The sequence below is a fragment of the Vulpes vulpes genome, chromosome 13 (genome assembly GCF_048418805.1).
Source record: "Vulpes vulpes isolate BD-2025 chromosome 13, VulVul3, whole genome shotgun sequence".
In the NCBI taxonomy this organism is placed as follows: domain Eukaryota; kingdom Metazoa; phylum Chordata; class Mammalia; order Carnivora; family Canidae; genus Vulpes; species Vulpes vulpes.
This window is the reverse complement of record NC_132792.1, coordinates 83,432,453-83,448,663: the sequence shown is the minus strand read 5'-3', so window position 1 is coordinate 83,448,663 and position 16,211 is coordinate 83,432,453. Positions and strand designations below refer to the sequence as shown.

Sequence of the window (16,211 nt, the reverse complement as noted above, 5' to 3'; positions counted from 1 at the left end):
TTCTAGGTAGTAACTTTTAGTAGTAACCCTTATTCTAAAAATAAATGCTCAAAATATTTTGATATCCAATTTAACAAATGCCTTTGGGGCCTCTACAGCATCCCTTTTAATTAACCTCTATGGTGGGAAACTATTGCATATCCAGAGTGGTTTTAAGGTCTGAAAATAGCCCAAGGTGTGCATGAGATGGAGGTTGCTGAGAAATGCCAGCATGGGTCAGAATACAGTATAACCGTATGGCAATGCAACAGCAAGAATGAGGACACTTTGAAAATTGTTGCTAAAGAAGTTTGTTGTTGTTAATGATAAATTCCAGGGAGCTAGAGGTTTCTGGAAAATACTGGCTCCCCAGAAACAAACTCCATTTTATTACTCCCCCTCTTCCCATAGCCTTGTAACCTGACCTATAACTGTCTCTCCTGCCTGAAGATGACCCACCAGAGGCTGACTGCTACAGCAATTCTGTCTGGCATGGGGGTGTCAAGCCTGGGTCCATTAGGAAGGCTTCACTGTTTATCAGCTGTGTGACTTCAGGCCCCAAGGCCAACAAGAATCAGGATTCCTCTGGTCAGGCTAATTTAAAAGATTTTTATTTTTATTTTAAGGATTTCATTTCTTTTTTCACGAGAGATACAGAGGGAGGGAGGGAGAGAGGCTGAGACACAGGCAGGTGGAGAAACAGGCTCCAAGCAGGGAGCCCGACTTGGGACTACATCACAGGTCCCCAGGATCACACCCTGGGCTGAAGGTGGCGCTAAACAGCTGAGCCACCTGGGCTGCCCTTAAAGGATTTTAAAACCTGAAGATTAAAAAGATGGAAAGAGGAGAAGGAAGGGGTAAGAGGCTTTGAAGTGCAGGAAGCTCACACCCAACAGTATCCCCGCAGCTCAGAGAGAGCCCTGCAGGTACAGGAGAGCTACTCCCACCTCCACCCCGGCCTTGGACTCTTATCTACACACGCCTGCAGTTTTTGTGCTCCTCCCATGTCCTTGTCTGGATAACAGAATGGTCCAGCTAAAGTCTCATAAGATCTTACAACGTCACTGACATGCTACATTTTGTGATAAATTCAGTATTGTGCTCAAAATAAATCTTTTCCTCATTCAAATGTTCTATATATCATCCTAGGTCTCTACAGTTTCATTTAGCTTCAATTACTAACTCTACATGTTTTGGTTTTCTTTAAGGCATGTCTGACCTTTATAAACGACGGGTGGTAAAATTCATTTAGTTCCGCAAAGCCACACACAGCCAGTGACAGACCAGCTTTGACCACACATTTTGTTCTTTATTATCATCACCGATAATCATCTGTGTGTGATTCTGTGTCGGGAGCAGGTGACAGAGAGTCACTGAAATGTTAGGATTACAAAACCTTCATACCAACTGTTGTGAAAAACCCTCAAATACCTAACTTGATATGAAATTATTTTCCTTTTCTTTCCTAACAGTTCTTTGAGGTCAAGTGTGAAATGATTTATGTATGATGGTTATTAAGAGTCCAGAACAATTTAGATATAAAATTTCTGGTGTGTTGGTTAAAAAGCAATGCTTTACAAGTCATATCTTTTAGTATTGAAAAAAAATATGGGCAGAAATATTACCGTGAAGACCATGAAAATATTTCTCAGGCTTGAGCACCTCATATTTTAGATGATGTAATTGAGGAATAGGGAGTTTCTGTGACTTGGGAAAGTCACATAGCTCATTATTAATAGGGTTGAGACTTATTCGTTAGACTTTCAGACCAGAGCCCTTTGCAAAATACTCGCAGAGTAGATTCTCCAGCAAGAGCACATATGTCTGTGGTGATACCAAAGCAGAATGCTGCTAGCAGGCAAGTGTAGTCTGGGGAATTCAAAAGGAGCAAAGAAATGGCAGAAGCAGGAACCACTCAATGCTGCACAGATTTATAATTCATTTCCATGGAAGTATGGTTCAAAATTACCATCTTGTTAAGGATCTCCACTGTTCCTCCTTCCTGCACCTGTGGCCAAAACTGCTAACCTAGCGGGTTTGACCACAACAGAAAACAAATCGATTTGTGTGGTTCCAGGAGAGCTGAAAACATTTTAAAAAATCATATGCACTTCAAGGAGGATGCTCCGGTCAAGCTTTACCACTGTCAAATGCACTTTGCCTTCTCTATTCACTGCAAAGTAAATAAAATTTATCCATCACTATGTTGATAAAATTCACATTTTGAAAGTCCCAGAGAATGTAAATTAGACTATTATGAATTTTATATTGGAAGACATAAAAATCAAGAGCTATAAGATGCTAGACCTAACTGAATTTTCCCACTTCTGAGATATTCAAGAAGAAAATATTTAGCCCATGAATTTCTTAATTAATTGGCAAATATTTTTTCAGTATTCACTGGATGTTACAGCCCTTGCTAGACAGCTAAAGTATAATGATTGGATACAATTTTGCAATAAAAAAAAACTTCTAGAACTTCTAAAATTTCTAACATATATAATTTTATTATTATTATTATTTATAATTTATATATATATAAATACCTACTATGTGTTAAGCGGTAAGTGAGAGCTAAGGAAATGAAGGATTACACAGAGTCTCTGAATTCGCAGATACATAGAATGGAAGACAGCAATCATATAACTAAGTACAAAACTCTGTGATAAAATGAACCTAGTGCCAAGTGAACACAAAGGAACACTTCATTCTGCCTGGGAAAAAGAATTTTAAAAAAAGGGAGAAGATGTCACATTGTTTCAAAGGTAACAACAAACAATGGTGCAGAGCATTCCAGTATATATGATGGAAGGGGGGGGGTGGGGGGGGAGTGGCACGCATGTGATCTAGACAGTCTTCAACTTCCAACAGGTCTCATTCCAAAGCTTCTTTGGAAGTTGACTGGAACTCCAAATCAACTGCACATTGAAACCACATTGCTCCTGATGAACAGGTCCTCAAACTAGCCTTTGATTAATAGCAATGCCTAATTTCTGAGTCTGGAACTAATCATCAGACCTAAGACCTATTGAGTGTTTACTGTATCAGGCACTGCATCAAGTCTTGCAATCTAAGCCTTGCAATAATGCTCTGAGCTTGGTACTATTTTTTTTAAAGATTTTATTTATTTATTCATGAGAGACACACAGAGAGAGAGAGAGAGGCAGAGACACAGGCAGAGGGAGAGAAGCAGGCTCCATGCAGGGAGCCCGATGTGGGATTCGATCCCAGGACTCCAGGATCACACTCTTGGCTGAAGGCGGCGCTAAACCGCTGAGCCACCTGGGCTGCCCTGAGCTAGGCACTATTATAATCAACTCATTTCACAGAGGAAATAACTGAAAAACAGAGAGATTAAACAACTTGATTAAGGTCATTCACATAGCTAGTATGACAAGCCAAGGTCTATATCTAAACAACTAGACTTTAGAGCTGGGGGCTTAATCAAAACAATTTCCCCTTGAATGTCAGAAACCATATAATACAAACAAGAGGAAGAAGAGGGAAGGATTTTTATGTTCTGTTTCCTGTATATAGGGCTAGCCCTAGGAAAGATGTGATGCTTTTGGCATTGGAATACTTCCTGGTAAGCCCCTAAATGCCCTGTGATATTATGGCTCAAAAAAAAAAAAAAAAAAATCCCTAGTATCTAGACCATACCTGTATCTAACATTTAGCAACTGTGTCTCCTTATTCAGTTCCAATGTCCATTCCATTTCAAGTAGGTGAAAAAAAGGAAAATAAGCTATTTGAACTAACTTATATTAACATGTGGATGACAAATAGTAAACTTATCTTTCCACAAATATTTACTCTTTAAATGAAGGTACTTATTACTCAAAGAAACAAGGTGAGGAAGGTGAAATGGAAATGTAGTTGGCCACATAAAAGGACCTTGTCTGCTATTCTAAGTTAAGAGTACTTAGGGCTTTTCTCAGCATCAATTACATTCCAGTCTTCACTAGTCAAATCAGGCAAACTGTTGTTGCCATTCCACCTGCAATACAGTGCTTAGCTACCAGCCCAGAAAGTTTGCATTCTTGTCCTGGTAGCAAGTAGATCCTTTTTTTTTCTAGTTGATAGATGGCTCTTTTGGGCACTTCGAAGCAGACATTTCTGTTCTTCCCAAGTCTTTCATTCAAAGTTCTGAGTCTATAAACTGGCTCAAGCTTGGGAATTGATGGAGGGGCTATGACTCTGGGTTGATGATTCAAGTCAGACTTTGGTTCATTTGTCCTACAACTCTTCCATGTATACCAATCAAGTCAGAATTTAGTAGATTGCTTATCTATTTCACTTCTAGGACACTATGAATAAGCCAAAGGCCAAGTTCTCTTCAGGTCAGACTACTTTGATCACTGCTTTGACTCCACTGACCATTACAATAACTATACCCACCTTGGCTTTGGAAATTAAGTGGGCCATTTGATGCCTGGGACCCAAATATCTCCATCGTATCTAAGGATTCCCAGTCAGTGGTAGTAGTGTCCACTGTAATTTTTGACCTACAGAGAAAAACAACCACAGAGTTCTTCAAGAATTTTGAGAGTCTCCTCACAAATTATTTCTCATTTGTGGAGAAACATGTGTCCTCTAGACCAAGGTGCATGAGTTATTCTTGCATGATAAATTGACTCTATCATTCCAATCTCTCTAAGCTTTTGGATCTCTTCCTCTACAGTGTACCAAGACAGGTCTGGCATTACAACTCAGTGTAGGTCACCCTTTTCTCCATGTTCCAGCCAACCAACCAACCAGGCAAACAAGCAGAGCCCTTTCTAACCCCTAGAGTAACAACAATGAATCCAGAGTTTTTTCTTAGTGGTTTCATATCAATAAATTTGGCCAATCAAACCTTATGTTTCTTCTTTATGTTATCCTAAACCCTTAACACCCATTCCAACATATATTCCTCAAATTTCTGTCTATATAAATTGGAAAACTCAGTTCTTTTGGATTTTCATGGGTCACACTTTGTACTTCACCTTTAGGAGCCTGCTGGAACCTGAGTCTAGTTATAGGTCTGGAAACAAAGTGGAGATGGCAGTTAGACAAATTAGCAGTGTCTGCAAGGTACGTTAAATTACCCTCATCTATAGGAAGCATAGACTGGTATTTGTATGCCGATATTCATTTTTCTTTTTCTCTATCACTACAACAGAACCATCTTCCCCTCATTTTTAGCTGAGCTCATTACCAGCCAAACTAAAAATATTTTCCAGATTTCCTTGCAGTTAGGTAGGTATATAATATTACTAAACTCAAGCTAGTGGGAAGTGAATAGAAGTGAGTCATTCAACTTTCATATTGTGTCCTTACAGGGTAAGGAAGAAGTGTTCCTTCTGTGTTTACTTCCTCTATCTCTCAGCTTGATGTAAACATGGGAACAGGCTACCTTGAACCACGGGGATGAGTGAAACACTTGTAAGACAGCAGAGCAACAGTAGCTTCCCCAAGTAACATCATGGAGCATAGTTAACATACCAGCGTTGGATCACCTATATCTTGATTATCATGTGAGAGATATAAAGTTTATCTTATCTAAGCCTCATTAGCCTAAGAAACAGAAAAGTCTTGTGAAGAATAGAATTGTCTTTGCTTGAAACTGGCCGAAAGGGTTATCTATCGACTGGAGAAAAGAATCCACTTGCTCCCAGGAGAAGAATACAAACTTCTTGGGCTGATAACCAAGCAATAGTGGTTTGCCTGATTTGACTGGAGTGAGACTGGAATTAACTGATGCTGACAAAAGCCCCAAGTTCTGCTGAATTGATTGTGGAGAGCTTTGAGCAGGGGAAGTCACACCTGGAAAGGATGGAAAAGGTCAAGAGGCCAAGATGGAGGTTTGAGGTTCTCTAACACTACAGGACACACAAATGTGAACCCAAGATAACCCTGTTGTCTGGGATGAAAGAGCAAAGACAAATCTAGAGGAACATCTCTGAACAAGATATTTGATTTATTAAAAAACAAAAACAAAAACAAAAACCACCTGCACCTGAGGGTCAGTGCCACCAACAGTATCACTGTAAATGTACAGATCAAGGAGAGGAGGGAAGTCTTGCACTAAGCTCACAAGAGATGGCTGCAGAGGGAAGATAAGAAGCTTGGTGTTGACCAAACCAATTCTCAAGGCAAGGAGGAGGAGGGGAGTCAGGTGAAGAGTTCAGAGTTGGAAAAATTATTTAAAGAAGGATCCATCTGAGTTTGGGTGATAGAATAAATAACTCCTTAAGAGATTGATTAATGCACTAACAATGAAATTTAAAAAAAAAAAGAAATAAAGAAATTGATTTCATTTCCAATAGCATCAAAAATAATAAAATAGTTAGGAAGAAATTTAACAATAAAATACTAAAGAGATGAAAGATATCTATGCTGGGGTACCTGGATGGCTCAGTGGTTGAGCAGGACGTGATCCCGGGGTTCTGGGATCAAGTCCCGCATCAGGCTTCCTGCAGGAAGCCTGCTTCTCTCTCTACCTATGTCTCTGCCTCTCTCTTTATCTCTCATGAATAAATACATAAGATCTTAAAAAAAAAGAAAGATATCTATGCTGAAAACAAGATATTGATGAAAGAAATTGAAGGCAACACAAATAAATGGAATAGTATCCCACGGTAATAGTTTGGAAGAATTAATATTGTTAAGATGTAAATACCACCAAAAGCCATCTATAGACTCAATGCAAACTTATCAAGATTTCAATGGCATTTCTTATAGAAGCAGATAAAACACCCCTGAAGTTCATATGGAACCACAAAAGACCCTGAATGGCCAGAAAAATCCTGAGAAAAAAGAACAAAGCAGGAGGCATCACGATTCTTGATTTCAAGTTATAAGCTATCGTCATCAAAATAACATGGTATTGGCATAAAAACAGACAGACAAATGGAACAGAATTGAGAGCCCAGATAGAAACCAAAATTACACGGTCAACTAATATTTGACAAGGGAGCCAAACTAATCAAGCTACATCAAACTAAAAAGCTTCTGCACAGAAAAACAACAACAACAACAAAAAGTGAAATGACAATCTATGCAATGGGAAAAATATTTGCTAACCATCTATCTAATAAGGGGTTAATATACAAAACATTAAAAAAAACTCCTACAACTCAATAGCAAAAAAACAAATTTACATATACACACGCAATGAAACATTATTCAGCCATTAAAAATGAGGAAATCCTATCATTTGCAACAACATGAATGGACCTCGAAGGCATCATCTAAGTGAAATAAGTCAGAACGAGAAACACAAAACAAACACTGTATGTATCATTTCACTTATATGTGGAATCTAAAAAAAAAAAAAAAATGCAGGGAGTGGAATAGGGAAGGGGATTGAGGAAGTTGGTCAAAAGATAAAACCTTCCAGTTATAAGATACACAAGTACCAGGGATGTAATGGACAGCATGATGACTATAGCTAACCCTGCTGTGTGAGATACAGCAAAGGTGTTAAGAGAAGAAATACTAAGAGTTCCCATCACAAGAATTTCTTCTCCTTTATCCTTTGCTTCTTTCTATTCTTCTTATGGTATCCATATGAGAAAATGAATGTCACCTACGGTGGGTGGTCACTTCACAATATATGTAAGTCAAGCCATCATGCTGCACACCTTTCATTTACACAGGGATGTATGTCAGTTATTTCTCAATAAAACTGGAAAATAAAAATAAAAGGAGTAAAGTCTTAGCAACATCTTCATCTCCAGATGACTGGTGAAATTGCAACAGAAAATGAGAACTAACCACACAGATAGATACAGAAGATCCATTGTTTTTTATAAATGTATCTAAAATTTGAAATTCACATACCAAAAAAATTAAATATGTCCATCCATGATATCCTAGTTGAACGTGGGATTGTGTCTACAAATACAGCAAATAGGATAATTCAAAAGTGGCAGTCAGAAACTTCGCCTTCCTGTATGATAAAATGAAGCAAACAAAAAAATATATATTCTGCAGGAAGCTTGAAATGCATTTAATTACCATCATATATATAGTTTTTTTAAAAATTCTACCTATAAATAGAAGAGATGCAAAAGTTTTAGGTAATCACTATTAAATTTTTAAAAGTATTTAGCTAAGTGCTCCATGCCCATTAGATAGTTTGGGGGTAGGTCACAATTATGAAGTAGTCAAAAATGTCTGGCATGTTCTCTCCACAGATTCTGAGTATGTATCTTTCTTGATCCTGCCATGTCCTGATGGTCTGAAAGGCCAAACGAAGGATCTGGTAAATGTGATAAGCCTCATAAATGCTTATCTCTTACAGCCAAAAACTTTAAAAATGTTTTCCAAAACAGCTTTGTGTTTAGCCTCGATTCAATGATATATTTGTTTTATTTTGTACACCTGATTCCATGTCCTCAAAACAACTGTTTAAATCTACACATTTTACAAAATTTAATGCTTTATTAAAGCAATCACCATACTGCTCTTAATCAATTGTTCTTAAATATCCAGGTATGCCTATGCTAAGTTCTGAATATTTATGGGAAAAGTTATAATATCATATACTGGTATATGAATTTCAACTTCACATACAATTATAGTAGCAAAGGAACTAAAGGAAAAATGCCTGTGTAAAATAGATAAACAAAATAATATTCGATAAAGACTATGAAAATGGTGGTATAGTGTAAGAGAGTCAAAAGTAAGCACTGTTGGCATAGTTCTAAGGAGACCATATTATTTAACCAGAGGAATGCAATTGTGCATATGTAGAATATTGAGCAAAACCGGTGTGGAAAATCCTGATAATTAAAAATTCTTCCACAACACACACATACCCACTTTCAATTGCATAACTTGGCTGTAGTAAGGTACAGAGTTGCTTTCATGTGAATCCCACCTACACATATCAGTATCCTTATGACCCATGTCACTACCTGTTAGTCTTAATTTCTGTTACAACTTTCCTCAAGCATCCTTGCTCTTCTGTTCATCGACATATATGCACTAATGCCTTCCATTTTGAGGACCTGCAGAGTGTCAAGCATTATACAAGGTGCGCAGAGCATACTATCTTCCAACTGCCTAAGGAAGGAGGCAGTAATAACTCCCTTTTACAGAAAGAAAGGAGAAACAAGCAAAAACAATTCTATGATCACATAGTAAAGGGCAGAGCCAGGATGTGAATGGAGATCTCTGAAACTGCCAAGTCACATATTTTTCCTGAAGCTGAGGTCCGAAGCAGCCTGCTTATCATTGATTATGAACAAGCATATATTGCTTGTAAAGTAACACACCCACTGCCAAACCTACAGGCTGGACACACAGTTCCAGCTTCCACAGCCCATGCAACAAAATGGTCGTATCCATCTGTGTTTACAAAATATTTTATTTTAGAGTTTAACTATATATGTCTTATTCTTTCCACTATTACTTTTCTATTTTCTGAAAGTGATAAATAGTATTGACCTAAATGAGACTGGGAAGGTGTAATAGAAAAGAAAGTAACTTCAAACACTGAAAGTAATGCATCCTTCAACAGCTGAAATTTCCTTCCCCTGAGAGCTACAGCAGGGGCAAGGGAAGGAGACCTCCAATCAGGCATCATCTATAATTTTTGGGGTGTATATAAGTGTGATTTCAAAATGCCACATGCCACATAGGGAGAAACATATTATGCTGTAAAGAAAAAAATATATTAGGTAGACACACCCATACATAATTCAAAAACAACTCCATGGTTTTGCTTTTTTATCCAGTATCTCTAAAAGGAATTTCAGAAATCCTTCCAGGATTTGCACAATTACCCACGTGTGATTTCTTTTCTCAGAGCATTAGTTGGTTGTTGATTCCTTTTGTGTTTTATAGTCTCCTGTTCTGCTCTGTTCTTTTCTAAGCTCTAGTCACTTCATTTAGGGTAAGCATAAGGCAGTGATGCCACTGTGGCTCTGCCCCTCCTGGACCAATCTGTTCTGTCCAAGTCAGCTCCCCTCCTCTGCCCTGAAAATGGTCAAGTTGGCTCTTTAGGCAGAACATTAGGAAACTCCAAGCAGCACTGGGCAAAATGGAATGAATGGGTCAAGTGCATATGAATTAAAATGTACAACTCCAGTTCTGACCCAGGAATAGACTCAAATCATAGTCTTAAAGATGGTGGGGGGGGGGGCAGTACAATCATGTTAAAAGAAAACAAGTGCAAAAACATTTGTAAAGTACTCAACAATGATCATTTTATGATTATTAGAGATTTCATAATATCATGGAAAGTTTTGTCTTTTTTTCTCCCATGTATTATTTATATAGATAAAAAAATCAAAATGGCTACCCAAGTAATCAAAAATAGTTAGGGAGATCTTTAAAGTTTTCAGTTTCTACTGAGGCGGGAAAATCTGTCACTGGATATTCATTTTGGATGATAAACATTATAGTTTTTATTTTGCTTTTAATGCTTAAGAGCCACATAACACCTGCATAAAAGAGGCCTGAGTTCACTTCTCACTTCTCTGTAAACTTCTTTCAGCAGGAAAAAAGAAAAAGCTTCAGTGTCAGTTTAAACACAAGGGCAGCTAATTTTCACATCTATCATTAAGTGAAAAGGCTAGAGCGTATCTGTGTGCAGAAAAATTTCAACACCAATATTAGAGAAATGTTTTGTTTTGTTTTTAAATACACAAGCTTCTGCAAAGGCCTGGCTTTGAAGGTTGCCTTGCCCAGGTATAAAAATAGATGGCTAAAATGTAAAAATCGATTCTAATGGCAAACAGATCACTGCACTCTCCGTGACCAGGATATTAGGGAGACCTGAATATTTGATTTAGTAGCACCTTGGGAGTGGGCAGACCTGAAAACCCTCCAATAACCTTGAAAATATCCACTTCTTGTTGAGACTTGAACCCCCAAACCAGGTGACACCTACCCAGTCCCTTTTTGTCACTACAAGTACAATGATTAGAAGGCATCTAGTCCTTGGTAAGTGGTTGTCTTTCCTAAGCGGCAGCCAGCAAGTGAGGGGATCCTCAGAGTATCAGCACCCCGTCTTCCAGGAGCTCTTGCAGGCAGGGCACGAGGTCCGAGGTCCTTGGGCTGCACCTTCCCTTAGGTTCAGGGTCGGGGAGGAAAGAGACTGGGGCCTCCACCGCGGCCACTCCCCGCACACACACTCGCACGCACCCGCGCGCGCACAGGTTAGCCTCCCTTCTGTTAGACCAGAAGATGCGTGGAAATCCAGAAGCGCGCGCTGGGACGGGCAGGGGGCCTAGGCTCCCCCGGGCGACAGGGCTTTCCCGGGAGCCAGGGAGCGGGGCGAGGGGCGGGCCGGGGCTAGCCTCTGAGTCCCTGGAAGCGGCCGTCCTTCCAGAAGGGTCCCCTCCGCGAGCGAGCCACTGCGCGGAGCCTACCTACGGAGCCCAGCGCCCAGGAACAAGCCACAGGGCGGGGGTCAGGGCCCGCTCCGCCCCGCACCCCGGGGAGCCTCGGCGCAGCGCCCTTGTCGCCGGCTGGCGCCTCGCCTCGGGCCGCGGGAGCTGGGAGTGCGGCGCGCTCCTCTCCTCCGCAGGACAGAGCTCAAGGAGTCCTCCTGATGGGCTCTGCGGTGTAGACCGCCAGTGATTAGACGGAATGGCACAGCCCGGATGGCCCGAGCAGCCACGGAGCGTCCCGGGCTGCCGGGAGCCGGGTTCTGCAAGGGCCGACGCTCAGGGAGGGGTGGGTGACCAGGCAAACGGCGGGCAAACCCTGCTGCCACGACATTCAGCCCGGAGTGGACCGCGCTGGCAGCAGGTCACCACCTGCCCGACTCTTCCAAGAGTCAATAATGGTCAGCTGCTACCCGGAGGGGAGGCTGCAGAGGGAAAGGCTGGGGAGGAGGAAGTGAGGATGGTAAGGAGGGAAAAGGACGGGGCATCAAGAGGAAGAGAGTGCCTTCGGGCCCTCGCCACTCCCCAGGCCCCCTGCCCGCCTCGTCTGCAGGGACCATCACAAATCAGCCCTCAGACTGAAAGCCCCTTGTTAACTCAGGCACTGGCTTCCACTGGGCAAACAGCAACCGTGCCAGGCACGGTGCCAGGTGCCTCGGATACACAGATGATGCCCAGACCATATGTATATATGTAAGGCAGCAGTACCCTGGGTTTATTTCTCCCCCATGGCTCTCTCCAAGCCTTTTCCATTCTGAAACTGAAGCAAACTGACACAGAGAGAGAGAGGTCCACATAGACTTCCTGGGTGCTGCGCTCCTCACCTCCATGAGTGGTTGTTAAGGCTGAAGATCCCTGCAACATAGCCCTGCCTAGAAACTCAAATGGCAGAGAAAGACCAGCACGTGCCACCATGCCCCTCCGGCTGCCCCCCAAGACCTTCATGTCTTCCCCACAGACTGTTGTCACTCTGAAAGCCTTCTCACGTTTTCCGAGGAGGTGTCTGATACCCCAATACTAGACTACAAAGACCTCCCAAGTAGCTGGGATTTAAGACACTCAGGAAACACTCTAGATGCCCCCCCCCCCTTTATACTCCCTGCACAAATAAAACACTTAGCATAGGTGTGATCTTGAGTCCTCAACCTCTAGCACACTGCAGAAAGGTGGCTTTTTTCTGTGAAGCCCACGCTTTCTTTGTAAACGAAGCTGCTACTTGGCAAAAGGTATTTTGTTTTCTAGCTCTGGTTGGGGAAGTAAAAAGTAAGGCACTTCTAAAGTAAGGTCATTTCTAGAAGTGGGATTCAGTGTAATAGGCACCTTCTATTAGAGAAGAAACTCAGAAACTCTCACTGCCGGCAGGCTGCCAGTCTTTAGACTTGACACCCAGTTGCTTTTAACGCCCCCGCTGGCCCTGTAGAAATAGTAAAAGCCTGTACTGGGAGTTGAAGAGGCTCCCTTCTGGCCTTCCCTTAACCCTCACTGGTCCCAGGGAGTCCCAATCCAACTCTCTAACCTTTTAAAGATCTGTGAGGGACAGGGGGTGGGGGGTGGGAGGTGGGCTGGACGGCGGAACAGGGTCTTGGTCCTTTAGGGCCCCAGCATCCAGAGCTTCTGTTGTAGGGGCTTTTGTGGAATAAAAGACAGTAAGCGACCTCAGGGCACTGTTTCCCTGTGCCTTCTAACTTCTTTTCTTTTTAGAGCGGCCAGAGTGCTTCACTTCTTCCGTCACAGCTGCTGGGATATGGAGTGGGGGCGGAACGGCTTAGGTACCCCCTGGACACACCATGTGCTGTGCGTCTGCGGACAAGGGGGCGGAGGGGACTCTGGTGCCATGCTGCATGGCACCCCGGAAGACAGTCTGCCAGATCTGCATCCTTTGTGCACAAGTCAGTACTCTACGAAAGAAATTCCACGTGTAACTAAATTCAACACAAAGAGTCTTCAGCACACTGCGGATCCCGGCCGCCAGGGCCCTTAGCAGAGACCCCCGGGTCGTGCGCCCCAGCGCGGCAAGTGAGAGTGCGCCGCTGTGCCACCCGCGACAGCTCGCGCCTGACTCCCCGGCCCCGCCACCGTGGCGCGGGCTCCCCCAGCGAATCCCCAGCACTAGAGCCCTTAACTTAGGTTTGCTCGGAAGCCTGGCCCCCTCCCCAGGCGCCCCCGCCCCGGGTAACCTGGGCGAGTGGACCACACTCACCTACTGCCAGGCAGATGGGGAGCAGCAGCCTGAAGACGAGCCCGCACACCACTTCCGAGGCCATCGCGGCGGTCCGGCGAGCGCAAGCCCAGGGGAGAAGCTCGAGGGCCCCTACAGCGGAGGCGCCAGGTCCATGCCCACCTAGGGCGGCGGGCGGCGGGCGGCTCGCAGGCGACCGGGCATGGCCCGAGGCTGGGCCGTCGCGCCGTCCGCCCCGAGGGCGCGCTCCCCGGGCTGTGGGCCGCCCGTCGCCGGGCTCGGGCTCGGGCTCGCCGCTCGCAGGTCTCTCCGCAGCGCTTCGTCGGGCGCTCGGCCGCCGCTAACCGGCTAGGGAGCCCCCTCGCCCGGCGCCGGAGCCCCCCACGGCCGGCCCATGAAGCGCGGAGGCCCCGATCCCGCGGCGCCGGCCTCTTGAGCGGGCGGCCGGGCGCGCTTCGGAGGGTCCCGGGGCGGCGCGGCGAGGAAGGGCCGGAGGGCGAGCTGTCCTCTAGCCCGCGCTCCTGGGGCGCCGCTCGGGCCGGGACGGCAGTTTTCCTCGCGGAAGCCCCTCCCGAGCCAACGCGCCTCCGCCGCCTGCCGCCTGCCGCCTGCCGCCTGCCGCCGCGCGCCGGCCCCTGCCCACGCAGGCTGCGGCGCGCCGCCCTCCGCCCGGCTCCCGGAGCTGCCCGAGGTCCCGAGCCGCCCCGCGGCGGCTCCTCGAGCGGCGGCGCGGCTCAGCCTCTGCGCCCCCCGGCTTGGTGCCGGAGAGACCCGGGTGCGAGCGGCCAGGCGCGCGGAGCCATCCCCGACTGCACCGGCTCGCGCTGTCGGTCCGGGGGCGGCGCTGCGAGTCCCTCCCTCACCAGGAGGAATCGAGCGAGCGTGGGCAGAAACCGAGACGAAAGCGCACAGCCGGGGGATCCGGCTCCAGTTCCCTCCTCCACGGCCTCAACTGAAAAAAAATGATAATAAAAGGAAAACCAAACGCCGTCCGGATGCCAGCGCGCCCCCCGCCCGCCGAGGTGCAGCCTCGCCCCAGCGGCCAGCCCGGCTCCCCGGAGGGCGCGCACTTCTCCACCTTCAATGAAACTTTCGAAGCCTCACGCGGGGACGGGCGTGTCCCCGGGCCAATGGGACCGCGGCTCCCGAGCCGGCGCGGGGGAGCCCGCCCCCACCCGCGGCCCCCGCGCGCAGGAGCAGCCCAGCCTCCGCAGCCTCCCGCCCGGCTCCGCGCCTTTTCCACCGCCGCTGGCTCCTGCAGACCCTCAGCTCGGCCCTGTCCAGTCACTCTGCATGAACAGAAGCCACACATCCTGGCATCCTGTCCCCTGGGACTGCCCCGGAGCTTGCCCCAAACCCAGAGAATCCTTAGGTGCTCCAAGAAAACTGCACAGACGTGTCACAAGAGCAGCCAGGAGCTTGAGCAACTCTGTGGGACTGGCACTCAGGCCAGGTCCACAGTACAGTACGCAACTTGCGTTGATTGAGAAGAATGGAACCCAGAATCAATCCAGACCCAATGACCCCGTCCATATTTAACTTTGTGAGAAGTTTCCATGCTGAATGGGCTCTGAGAAATCCCGGGTCTTTCTGGAAATGGGTATGGGCTTTCAGACACGTACCCGCCTAGTACAGTTTGGAGAACTCTTCTTTTCGCCTCAAATTTGTTTGCTCCTTGTTATGACTCCTGGGGAAAAGAGTATATATACTGTTTCCCTTTTCTCCTAATAACCTCCCTTTTTTCTTGTTCTCGGGGTGAGATCTAGGGAAATCTGGTACCAACAGGGAGACACCAGAGTGTCTGAGTCCCTCATTTCACCATTATCCAAGAGTTATCCAGCTCCTTGCTGGAGCACTGTTGGAATCCTCAGAATCCGGAGGCAGATGCTCTGACCTGTAGGGAGGGCCATTCAGAACTGGGGTTTCCACAAATAGGACAGAGAGGATGAATTTAACTTCATACAGCACCAGCATTCTAGGCTTGAATTGGTTGATGATGGAAAATCTGCTGATTTTTTTTTTGCAAACCTTGGTTCTCTGTGATAAACAGGTCTTCCTTTTTCTGAGATACAATAAACTTGTGTTTTAAGGTCAGATGCCTTACCAAATTCTCTAACAACGACAAACTGAATCATGACGTTTTTTAATGAAGACTGGAAGTAACAAAATCTTGTGAAGATACCCCAAAATTTAGATCATTTGTGTGTTGTGGAGCTCTGAAGAAGCCTGGATATCTAAACCCCAAATGTAGCTATGTGTCTAAAAGTAGAGGTAAAGGAGACAATAGGAACTTAAATTGTCAGCAGATCATTGACCACTACCAAGAAATGTTTTTGCATTTTGTAGACTCTGCACCCTTTCTGACCCGCCTAGCATTTGGATGTTCATAGATGGTGTTCCCCCTCTTTCTCTCTCCCTCCCTGGTACAACTTGCTCTTGAGACTTAACTAAGAAGTCACAAAGCCCTCCGGAATTTTAAATGGTATTGTGTAACTACCTGAACTCTCAATTCTCTCTGAATATTTCCTCACATTCTTTCTAGGCTTTCCTTATGCCCGCTGTGTAGATACCTTCAAAACAACTAACTCCGGTGCTTAAGTGTCTTAAGACACAAGAAATGTAGCAGATAAGTGATCTTACCAAATGTAGTTCTTGCTTTCTCTGCCACATTG

General features: G+C 45.0%; 1 protein-coding gene across 3 annotated transcripts in view; it reads right to left on the bottom strand.

Annotated features, from left to right (window-relative positions):
- The window catches only part of PIEZO2 (piezo type mechanosensitive ion channel component 2), a 441,773-nt gene extending 428,050 nt beyond the window's left edge, over positions 1-13,723 (bottom strand). For 2 of the 3 annotated variants that reach the window (XM_072734883.1, XM_072734882.1), the window contains exon 1: positions 13,561-13,723. In XM_072734883.1, coding sequence (XP_072590984.1) covers positions 13,561-13,624 — 64 coding nt within the window. In that variant the 5' untranslated portion in view covers positions 13,625-13,723. The remainder of the gene's footprint in view (positions 1-13,560) is intronic. The other variant, XM_026005962.2, reaches the window with a different exon arrangement.
- Positions 13,724-16,211: the final 2,488 nt, after the last annotated feature.